The sequence below is a fragment of the Peromyscus leucopus genome, chromosome 18, assembly GCF_004664715.2.
Source record: "Peromyscus leucopus breed LL Stock chromosome 18, UCI_PerLeu_2.1, whole genome shotgun sequence".
NCBI lineage: Eukaryota > Metazoa > Chordata > Mammalia > Rodentia > Cricetidae > Peromyscus > Peromyscus leucopus.
In genome coordinates this window covers 36,557,749-36,569,774 of record NC_051078.1, presented here as the reverse complement: position 1 = coordinate 36,569,774, position 12,026 = coordinate 36,557,749, and the positions used below count along the sequence as shown (strand labels likewise).

Below are 12,026 nucleotides of genomic sequence, written 5' to 3'. Positions count from 1 at the left end.
TCTGGCCTCGACTGATAGGTTTCTTTCAATTTGGCAGACCAGATCAGACCAGATTAAAAGCAGATAGATGCAGTTTATTTGCTCCTTGGCTAGTTCATGGGTCCCAAAGAACAGGGCCAGAGAAGTCACACACCTAGGCTAAGGCAGGGAGATTTTATAGACCTTGGGGAGGGGGCGGGGTGATGACGTGTCAGTCAGGAGCTGGGATTGTGCCCAAATAGGGTCAAAAGCTCAGCCCTGGGAGGGCACTTGAGTGGGCTGGCCATGTCAGAAAGCTGGGTTGCATCAGCTGCCAGAAACGTGGAACTGGGTTTTGGCACCATTCCTGTATTCAGAGTTTTCTCGGTGCAGACAGAGTTGGGGGAAGTAGGGCAGCCAGCGTTTCTCAGCTTATGCAGGGGTAAGAAGGGGTTCCAACCAAACATACCTCTTTGGGTATATGGGTGCTGGTTCAGATCTGGCTACTTCATGCTAGCATGAGATGATGGGGGGGGGGGGGGTTGGAAATCAGCGAAGGCAAGGGGATAGAATTAAAAAGAGACAAATGAGAATGACCAGTCCCATAAGAGGGGCCAGCCAGGCACAAAGGAGGACTGTCACCAGAGTCAGAGAGAGGAAGAGGGTTGGTGACCATGGGGTGAGCTGGGATGACTGCCTCGTTGACAAGCAGAGGTCCTGGACTAAGCAGTGGGCGCTGGTAGGTGCTGGTAGGCGCTGGGGAACACTGAGGGCTTACACACCGGGAGAACGGGAGTGTTGCAAGGCAAGGGATTAGGAGTCGCTGAGATAGGAGGTGGGTAATTATGGGCTTGAGGCTGAGGTGATGGATTTCAGAAATGGGAAACAGGTCTGGAGGGGAGGGAAGAGGGGTCCTTAAGGCCAACTAGGATGGACTGGTGGTGGCTAGTGATCACCGGGATGGAGATGTGTTGTAGAATATTACTTTAAGGTGTGTTACTTTTGTTTATGTTGCATTTGTTTAACTCTGTGAAGCTGTGTTACTGTGCCTGTCAAAAATACCTGATGGTCTAATAAAGAGCTGAACGGCCAATAATGAGGCAGAAGAGAGAAATAAGCAGGACTGGCAGGCAGGGAGAATAATAGAAGGAGAAATCTGGGAGGGGAAGAAGATTGAGAAGAAGTAGCCAGAGAAGGGGGAAGACATCTGGGGCCAGCCACTCAGCTACACAACCAGCAATGGGGTAAGAAAGAAAGGCATACAAAAACAGAGACAGGCAAAATCCCAGAGGCCAAAGACAGACGGGTTAATGTAAAGTTAAGAAAAGCTGGCAAGAAACAAGACAAGCTAAGGCCGGGCATTCATAATTAAGAATAAGCCTTCATGTGATTTATTTGGGAGCTGGGTGATGGGTCCCCCAAAAGAGAAAAAACAAACAACAGATACCCCATATCTGTTGGGATGTCAGATGGGAGTCAGGAGAGAGTATGGGGGCCAGAGAGAGGGTGGCCCCAAAGTGGCTGAGGATATGGCAGCCAGGTAAAGGCACTGGGCAGACAGAGTGTGAGAAGAACCATCTTGCAAGGGTACAGGAAGTGGCAGGGTCTTGGACAGGAAGGAGGCGGTTCCGTCCACCCCATGACAGAAATCATCGAGGGAACCATGGGAGCTGAGTGTGAGGTCAAGACAGAAAAGGTAGCTCCCATGCTCACCAGGAAGATGATGGACTTACCTGCCACCTAGAGCACTACCCTGGGCTTGGTGAGGGTGATGGGAATCTCAGAGTCTGGGCACAGTAGTCCTCTGCCAGGCCAAGGATCTTGAAGGCCAGAAGGGTCTGAGGTGCTTGTGCTGGTGAGGTGGACCTCCCTGGTGTGGCACAGAGGACAAGCCCACACAGGGGTCCTTCATCTTCCAGTGGCCAGGCCAACAGGGCATGGTCTAGAGGGTGACCAGGGATGGGGCAGTTACAGGACTGGTGGCTTTTGACTGCATTTGAAGCAGGCTGCATTTGAAGCAGGCTTCTGGTGGAGTTGGCTTTGGCTGGACCCGGGTGGGATGGGGCCCTGTGGGCCCCCCTTGTTCCCTCTTTGGAAGTGCCCATCAGCCTCAATTCAATAGAGCTACCAAGGCTTGGGCCTGGAGTGTAGCCTTTTGTTGTAGCCAAGCCTGTCGGGAAGACTTCGCCACCTCCTCTCAGGCATTAAAAACCTTAAAGGCCATCCTCACCAACTCCTTCATGGGGCATTGAGGACCATTCTTAGCTTTTTTTAGTTTAGGGGCGTGTGTGTGTGTGCGTGTGCGTGTGCGTGTGCGTGTGCGTGTGTGTGCGTGTGTGTGTGTGTGTGTGTGTGTGTGTGTCTGTTTAATATCTAGAGATAAGCTGAGAGATGAAATGGGTAGCCAGGACCGTGGCTGCCACTGGGGAGGCGGGGTCAAGGCAGGTTGAATCATGGTCTCTTGTAGTCGATTTGGAAAAATGGCCAGATCCTTGTCAGCTTGTTAAAATTAACGACTTTGTTTCAGACAGCCTCCATGAACTGAAGGAGGCAGAGAGAGGACCATGAGTTCCCTCCTCTGGCAGCCGTTTTGACCCGGCTGGTAACCCAGTTGGCTTCTGTAGCCAGCACTGCCGTGTCACCCACAGGGACCGCATTGTCCACTAAGTGAGTCTGGTCTGTATGAGAGTGGAGGCCTGGATGACAAAAAGGTTGTGCCAGGTTTGGTCACAGGTTTGGAAAGACAGCCCAACTCCCTGGTGTAGGCAGAGGGGTTAGCAGAAAAGGAGCCTGGCCGCTTTTCAATCTGGAAGAGATCCTGGAAAGAGAAAGGGACGTGAACCCCAACAGCCCCTCGGCTCCCGCCATCTCTTAGGGAGTGCAGAGGAGAGCGGCCGTCTGCCGGGACCGCGTATGAGAAGCCACAGGGGAGGACTCAGGGAGGGTAGGCCAGTGTGTAGATGGGGACCAGAGTGTGGGTTGTGACATCAGTAGGGTGGGAAGGAAGTGGATGTGAGGGGATGGGGGTGACCAGCAGGAGGGAGAAGGAGAGAGGTGGGGAAGGGGAAGGAGGCCGGCCCTCCGCCTTTGTCTTCCGGTCGGGGAGGAGAAGGAGGAATGGATGGGGAAGGGGGACAAGCCTGGTCACTAGGTGGAGTATGCATCTGAAGAAGGGGAGGGGTGGGCAGGGCTCTGGGAATGAGTGGGGGGCGCCAGTGGCTCAGGCAACTCAGTCAGGGGCGGAGGGCTCAGGGTCCGAGCCTCCAGATAAAAGGACATCCCTACACGCCTTTAATGCCAGCACTCGGGAGGCAGAGGCAGGCGGATCTCTGTGAGTTCGAGGTCAGCCTGGTCTACAGAGCGAGATCCAGGAAAGGAGCAAAGCTACACAGAGAAACACTGTCTCAAATAAAAATAAAAATAAAAAATAAACAAGACTTGGGCCATCAAGCACTGGCCACAGAGGGAAGGGTGGGAGCAGACCCCCAAAGTCCTGGGCATAAGAGAACTCAAACCATGTGCCCATACAGGCAGAAATTTTCAAGCTCACAGAGGATGTTAAAATCAAGAGTGCCCTCTGGTGGCCATTTAGACTGGTTAGGCAGAGTGTACCGAGGCCAGGCCACAGAACAAAGGAAAATCAGGGGTGTGGGGCGTAAAGTCTAAGATAGCCCCGATTTGAATAAATTTTGTATCAGGCACCCCAGGGACAACTGAGGATCGGGTTTAGATCCGGCGTTGCCCATTCCTGAGCCTGCGCCAAAGACCAAAGACTAGAGCGAGGAATCCCCTGCAGTAGCGGGGAGTCCGTAGTAGGTGTGGGGTAGCCTTGGGAGGGATGTCCCCCAATCCAGCAAGGCTCCCCGGAACAGAGACTGCTCTGGCACGGCCATGATTCTTGACAGGAAGCCTGGGGTGCTGAACCCAGAGAGGTACCCGGTATGACTGGGGAGAGGAGACAGGGGCCCAAGCGGCCAGGGGCCCTGTCTTCACGTTGGGGGCTCAACTCTTCCCAGGATTCAGCACCAGATGATAGGTTTCTGCTGATGCAAAATGCCAGATCAGACCAGATTAAAAGCAGAGAAATGAAGGTTTATTTGGCATTGCTCCTGGGTGGGTTCACCAGTCCCAAAGAAGGGGCCAGGGAAGTCCAGTGCCCGGGCTAAGGCAGAGAGGTTTTATAGACATTAGGTGAGGGGTGATGACGTGTCAGCCAGGAGCTGGGATTGTGCCCAAGTAGGGTCAAAAGCTCAGTCCCTGGGTGGGCACTTGAGTGGGCTGGCCATGTCAGAAAGCTGGGTTGCATCAGCTGCCAGAAACGTGGAACTGGACTTTTGGCATCATTCCTGGGTTCAGAGTTTTCTCAGTGTGGATGGGGTCAGGGGAAGTTCCAACCTAACATCAACACACACAGGAACACACACACACAAAAAAAAAAAAAAAAAAAAAAAAAAAAATCAAGAAAATACTGAATCTACTGAACGTATACAGACATTTTCTTGTCACTGTTTCCTAAACAATACAGTATACTAGTTACACAATTCACTGTGTTCAGTTTTAAGAGTAATCTGGGAGACGGTAAAGTATCCGGGAGGGCAAGCCCAGCTTCTAGATAAACACTGCACCACCTTACACAAGAGACAGCCTGCTCATTGATGTTAGCACCGGGGAGGATTCCAGAACCAATCCGTCAGGGATCCTAAGCGAAACTGTCCAAAACTACTCAATGTCGTAAGCTTCATTATAAGAATCTCCAGAGGTTTCGAAAAAGATAGCAGCGAGAGGGGCTGATAACAACCAACAGGGCAAGTGCCGTCAAAATAATGTTACAAAAAGCAGCGGAATACGACATGTTAAAAACATGAACTGGAGCCGGGCGTGGTGGCACACGCCTTTAATCCCAGCACTCGGGAGGCAGAGCCAGGCGGATCTCTGTGAGTTCGAGGCCAGCCTGGGCTACCAAGTGAGCTCCAGGAAAGGCGCAAAGCTACACAGAGAAACCCTGTCTCGAAAAAACCAAAAAAAAAAAACATGAACCGGGCGCTGGTGCGCATGCCTTTAATCCCAGCACTCGGGAGGCAGAGGTAGGCGGATCTCTGTGAGTTCAAGGCCAGCTTGGTCTACAGAGTGAGTTCCAGGACAGTCAGAACTGTTATACAGAGAAACCCTGTCTCAAAAAAAAATATATATATATATATATATATATATATATATATATATATATATAATTACATATATTATTATTGTTTATATATAATAACAATATATAAACAAAACACATATATATATATGATAAACTGAAATAGGACATGAGGGCATAGAAAATGACATAGGATATCAAGACAATAAAGTCGTATATTTTTGTTCTGTATATTGTTAAACACCCCCAATATCAATGCAACTTTCATAACTTAGTCTACAGTTTATCAGACAAATCAAAACATTCACTGGCTTCCTCCCTAGGGAAACATTTTAAAAGTCATCCATAAAACACAGGGAGGCCTGGTACATGCTCCACAATGAATAAGAAGTGTTTTGTTCTCAGATAATAAAACACATGATATTCTACATCGCCTTAGAAAAATCACACAGCTTATAGGCAAAGTGACCCCTGGGAAATTCCACAGCAAAGGAACCTATTGTGTTTAATTAAAATCATCCGTGGCTGTTTGCTATGACTTCTATTCGTGAAGCACAGGACCAGAATCACAGAGGACAGGTGACAGGCACTGCTCTGGGCGCTGCCTCCAAACAGGTAGATGTTGGCTGTGTATGTGAGGCTGCTCCATTCAGATCTAGACAGCAATGCTCATGTAGAGAAGTAATTCAAATATTGCAAGAAAAGCAAACAATGAGAAACTGCCATATAGCTCCCCACCCTTTCTCCTTCAAGACAAAGCTTACTAAGCACTCCCAAGCGCCATCAGCATCCTTGGTGCATTTCAATCAGGTAAGAACTCATTCAGCCTGCCAGAGGCATGTGCTGAGCTGAGGAGCTTCCCCACTCTTGAAATCTCTGACTCAGGACATATTCAAATAAGTAGTGATAATGTAATGGCAAGACCTCCATTGGAGAGATGCTTAATGGTTAAAGGTGGGGTTTCATTTTTAAAGGAAGGAGCAAATACAACAAAGGACCTGGATTTGATTTCAACACCTCCTTCCTCCAGTGACTCACAACTGTGTAACTCTAGTTCCGGGAGATCTGATACCCTCTTGTGGCTTCTGCAGGTACTGCATTCATGTGTACAAACTCACAAATAGACGCACACTAAGACTGTCTAGGTTTCTGTGTTAAACCTTCATTTAGGACTGATGGTACCTGTTCTAGAGGGCAGGCCAAGTGGGAAGGTGTGTCTGTAGTGACCAATACACACAGCAACAGAAATTCTTCAAGCTTCAACACCCAGAGACATTTCTATAATGAACCACTATACATTTGTAAATTTGATATTGAAAATAAAAATTCACATTTTTAAACGTGTTCTCCATAATATATTGCCGTACCTTTAATATTGGAAGGACTTCCGGGATCCCCTTTGGAGTCCCAGGGAACTCCTCAGGCCCTTTTTTTGCAGATAATTCTGAAAAGGAAAGGAAGTGAGGAAAAAGAAAGAGATGAGGAAGAAACGAGAGCAAAACAGAAGGAAAAAAAGGGAAATACAGAAGGATGGGGGGGAGACAAAATGGAAATACAGGAGTGAATCCAGATTATTAAACCAGTCTACTAAATCAGTTATCTTTCTTAATTAATGATCTTAGAAATGGCTCATCATCAGAATTTGACAAGATATCAAAACGTTTCTTTCGTGTACTTTAACTTTTACTTATATCAAATAATCTTGGGAAAAAAAAAAACCTCAAGAATTGTTTCTCAACAAGGTGGCGGCACCAGGGGAGTCTTAAGTCATTGCTCATCCCTGTGTTCTATAAAATCCATTTAAAAGAATGCACAACCTTATGGACTTAGACAAATACCGAAGAAATCCAGCCCAAACTAGAGGAATATAAATTATAAATATTTTAAAGCAACACAACATTTCCTATTTTAAAAACATATTTAATAACTCCAATGAAACAACATATTCATTCATAAATAGCCCATATTCCAATGTTGACAGCAATTTCTTAACCAAGAATGAAAGCCTTAGGTTGCATTTAGCCCGGTGATGAACAGTGTAAAACAATTATCTTCCAAAAGTAACTCGTGCATGAAACAGTAAAACTGAATAAGAAACAGACTTTTAAAGATGGAATCATTTTGGCTTTTTGCTTCCAGGAACAGGCAATCTAGAAAATGTCTCTTGACTGCAGAAAAGATAGAAAATACTTTTTAGACTCATAAGCTAAGAAGATAATAAAATAATAAATATGCAGCAAGGAGCTTGGAAGAGGAAATCGCGGGTGTAGAAAGGCAGGAAGGTGAACCAGGAATGGTAACACAGGTTTAAAGCCCCAATATTTGGGGTAGAGGCGAACAGATCAGGAGTTCAAGTGCAGCCTTTGCTACACAGCGAGTTCAAGGCCAGCCTGGGCTAACCGAGACCTCATCTCATTAAAAACAAAAACAAAGCCTACTTATCCTACTGGATACTATGAAAATTCTGAAGAGGGAAACCGGGCACATTTTACAGCCCTGAGGAGCAACCATGTCAGCAAATTAGGAATGAGATAATAAAAAATGGCAGACCATTGCTTCCTCGCACAAATACTCAATGGAGGGTGTTTCTCTGTGCCAGGCAGTGTGGTGGGGGCCCAGAATGCAGCAGCACACAAACACGCTTTCTTCATTCGTGAAGGGTTTGCTGAGAAATGAATGAGGAAAGACATGAAAGGGAAGTGAGAGAGGAAGGAAGAGGAAGGAAGCTGGCAAAGGTGGAGTGTGTGGCGATGAGGAATGGAGAGGGGGATGTACAGATGAGGGAGAGGCCTTGTCCAGCCTCAAACCACAGCGCGTCTGCCATTTCCCCCATTTACCTGCACCATTCTGCCTAGCTCCTGTGAACAGCAGTTATCCTGTATTCTAATTTATGTCTACATCGCTGTTTGTTGTCCATGCAGATGCTAAGTCTGATCACGCATTTCCTCTATCATGTACCTGCAGATTTTCTGAATTTTCTTTTGGGGCTCCCCAAAGACTCTAAGATCTCAGTTATTCGTAAGGTGATCTCCGACACCATCACAATGTCCAAATCTTCCAGTTGATAGCAGTGAATCACTTCACTTATGTGCCACAGGAGATAAACCCACTACAAAAAGAAAATGCAAATCAAAATCAGTTAACAGTAAATTGTATGAAGAGGCAAAGTTTTCACATTTTAGTTCTCCCTGACCACAACCAAGCATTATATAGGCCTCTTTATTAATGTATCTTAATCATAAACAACACAGAGTGAATTTAATGAAATATTTAACAATAAATGTGTTTACAAACATCCATAAATATTCACCTGCTTATAAAGTGTATGCCTGCAGCTACAATGAAACTTTATGATGTTATTGTTCCATATCATCAATATTTGCTATATTCTCAAAGTACAAAGTCAGCCAAGTGGCCAGGTGTTTCTGGCCCCACTGCAGGTGCTCAGAAATGGGTTTTCATGACTATGTCCCCAAAGGAGAGCACATGAACCAGCCGGCATTCTCTGAGACCTGTGATGAAACGGTATTTATCTACCCATACTATCACTTAAAAGAGAACATGACCAAAATGTTAGATCAGTACAGTTTGTTGTAGAAAGCTCAGGCACACTAGAAATAAGAAGACATTTGTCACTAAATATTTTATCTAAGTTCCCAGTTTTATAATGCTCAAATCCTCCACTTTCTCCTTACAGTGGGGGGGGGGGCAAGCAACAGCTCTGTTAAGTAATATATATTATCAAGGAGAGCTCTAATATATATTATCGAGGAGCACTCTAATATATTATTGAGGAGCACTCTAATATATATTATTGAGGAGCACTCTAATATATATTATCCAGGGGAAAAAAGCCTTATTCGTACTCTTATTTTTACTCTTCTTGATAAATGCCATCCAAGCTCATACGGCCTAGACATGTTGTATTTGTTCCTTCCTTTAAAAATGAAACCATTTTCCACTCTTAGAAACCAAGCTGGGCCAGGGCCCAGCAGCACACATCCCAAGAAGGCTCAGTAAGCACTATAAAGAACAGCTTCCTACCGCCCACATCTGCAAAGGATATGAGTTATGGGATAGATCCTAGGGAAAGCCTAGATTGGAAATGTGTACTCAACTTGAATTAAAAAATAAAAATCACACAACTCATGTGAAAGGAAAGCAAAAAGGAGTACTTTGTTGGTGCTGATCTTGTGAGAATATTTTGCAAAGTCGCTTTTGGACACGTTGATCCTCTGAATCCCAAGCTTGCATTTCTGCCATAAGAATGTTATTGTGTCCACAACGATGTCCTTATCAGGCTGAACACCCTACAGACAAAAATGACGAGTGCGTGAGTGAGAAGAAGACGACGTGTGTTCGTAACGTCAGTGTGGGTCAGGCAACATCCTCTAAGTGCTTCCCGTGTCCCAAGTCGCCCACCCCTCACCAAAGCAGTGGACTAAGGCGAGCGCCTCCACCGCCGTTAACAGAGAGAGAGAGAGAGAACCCACGTGGTTTCCCACGGGTAAGTGACCAGGAAGTCACAGATGAGCAGGATTCACACCTAAGCAGTCACGCTTGCTGAGTCTCACCTAGCACTCTGTGAGCACTCTAGTTCAGCTCTCTAAAGAAAAAAACAGTCTGAAACATTTTCATCCAAGTCTGTGAACCAAGGAGTCCTCTCTAACCTGGCAAAGTCTACTTCTCGCTTTCTGAACTTCTTGTATTAAAATGATAAAGACCAGGAGAGGTAAAGGGTAAAGTGGCGATGGGCAGGAAGAGCATGCAGAGGGGGTGGGCAGAGAGTGCAGGGGAGGGTGGAAAGGGGAGAGAATGCAGGGGAGGGTGGAGAGAGGGGATGGGGAAAGAATGCAGGGGAAGGTGGGAGGGGGAGAGATTGCAGGGGAAGGTGGAGAGGGGGTGGGGAGAGAATGCAGGGGCGGGTGGAGAGAGGGGGTAGGAAGGGAATGCAGGAGAGGGTGGAGAGAGGGGGTGGGGAGAGAATACAGGGGAGGGTGGAGAGAGGAGGTGGGGAGAGAATTCAGGGGAGGGTGGAAAGAGGGGGTAGGGAGGGAATGCAGGGGAGGGTGGAGAGAGGGGGTAGGGAGGGAATGCAGGGGAGGGTGGAGAATGACGCGCAGAACTGAGCAGATCTCTATGTGGGCATCATCACCACAGGGCTGGGGATGGGCTTGCCGCCTCTCTGATTAGTTGGTTTTTGTCAGAAGAAAAGAGGACTCCCTCTCTCGTTAGGTACGAACTGGGAGGTGAGTGAAGTTCATGATTGGAATAAAGCAAATGTGGCCTCTCCGGAAGCTCCGGGACTTAAGCTGGTATGTGCCACCACGCCGTAGCACTTGGGGACAGAACAGACACCAAACGCTGGTAAATGTGTCAAGCTGAGCTGAACTAAGACATATCATGTATTCTTTTTAAATGCATAAGCAAAAGGTCTTTGCCCTTTTAAGCCTTGATTTGTTGTTGTTGTTGTTGTTGTTGTTGTTGTTGTTAAGCTGGCCCATTATAACAATTATGTTTTCTGCCTGTCTTACAAAATTAAATACCCGGCCGGGTCGGTTGATGAAGGCTGATGTAATCCCAGCCTTAGTCACTAGTCACGTTCCTACTCGTGAGGCTGGGACAGACAGAGGACCTCAACTCCAAGGCCAGCCTGGGCAACTTAATGACATTCTGTCTCAAAATGCAAAGTCAGAGGTGGGCCGGGGAGCTAGCTCTGGGATCGAATGCTTGCCTCGCTACATGCAGCCTTATGTTCTATTCCAAGCACTGAGAGAGAGAGAGAAAATCTACTACAGATTCCAAGAAACTCTAATAAATTCAGAAGAAATAGAAATACTGTAAGAACAGAGCATATCTTTTTTTTTTAAGGTTTATTTATTTATTATGTATACAGCATGTATGACTGCAGGCCAGAAGAGGGCACCAGATCTCATTACAGATGGTTGTGAGCCACCATGTGGTTGCTGGGAATTGAACTCAGGACCTCTGGAAGAGCAGCCAGTGCTCTTCACCGCTGAGCCATCGCTCCAGCCCTTTTTTTTTTGTTTGTTTGTTTGTTTTGTTTTGTTTTGTTTTGTTTTTTCGAGACAGGGTTTCTCTGTGTAGCTTTGCGCCTTTCCTGGATCTCGCTCTGTAGACCAGGCTGGCCTCGAACTCACAAAGATCCGCCTGGCTCTGCCTCCCGAGTGCTGGGATTAAAGGTGTGCGCCACCACCGCCTGGCCAGAGCATATCTTAATCCCCTATTGTTTCATCTACCTGGATAAACAGTAATGCAAAACTTTATCATTACAATGTCTGCGCTTCATAATCATAAACCTAAATTTCAAATCCAATGTCATGAGAATTCCACTATTATATACAAAAGCAACGAAAACAGATTTAGGGTACCACTGCTCAAAACTGCCTTCCAGGGAAGCCCAGACACACCTTAGGGACCCTGGGATCCAAATTTAAAAGTAGTGCTAGAAGACCAGGGATGATGCAGCTCAGAGGCAGAGCACTTGTCAAGTCAGACCCTAGGGTCAATCCCTCCCTGCCCCTGGAGGATAGGAGGAGGGAAGGTGAAGGGAGGGGAAATGGGAAGAGAGGAGAGAGAGAGAGAGAGAGAGAGAGAGAGAGAGAGAGAGAGAGAGAGAGAGATCATATCTCACTAACCAAGATCATGAATTCACAGGAACCTGAGATACACAGTGAGTCCCTCTTTCCAAATCCAAAAACGGGAGCTGGGGCAGACCTGAGACACTGGTTTTACCCAAGCACCTGCACATGGGCCATTTCTAAAATCTGGGCACTGTGTGAGAAGTGACACTAAGCAGGCATTGTCACCATGGGCTGATAAGCACCACGGCCATAATGCACTAAACATACTCGCTCTCCCTCAGAACCACCTCCCGGGTTCCCCCGTCTTTGGATGAATTACAGCT

The 12,026-nt window shown here is 46.8% G+C and overlaps 1 protein-coding gene across 1 annotated transcript in view; it reads right to left on the bottom strand.

Annotated features, from left to right (window-relative positions):
• Cfap54 (cilia and flagella associated protein 54) overlaps positions 1–12,026 on the bottom strand; it is a 303,089-nt gene that overhangs the window by 249,061 nt on the left and 42,002 nt on the right. Inside the window, exons 13-15 of the mRNA XM_037211918.1 lie at positions 9,274–9,408; positions 8,057–8,207; positions 6,466–6,542 (exon numbers count right to left, since the gene is read on the bottom strand). Coding sequence (XP_037067813.1) covers positions 6,466–6,542; positions 8,057–8,207; positions 9,274–9,408 — 363 coding nt within the window. The remainder of the gene's footprint in view (positions 1–6,465; positions 6,543–8,056; positions 8,208–9,273; positions 9,409–12,026) is intronic.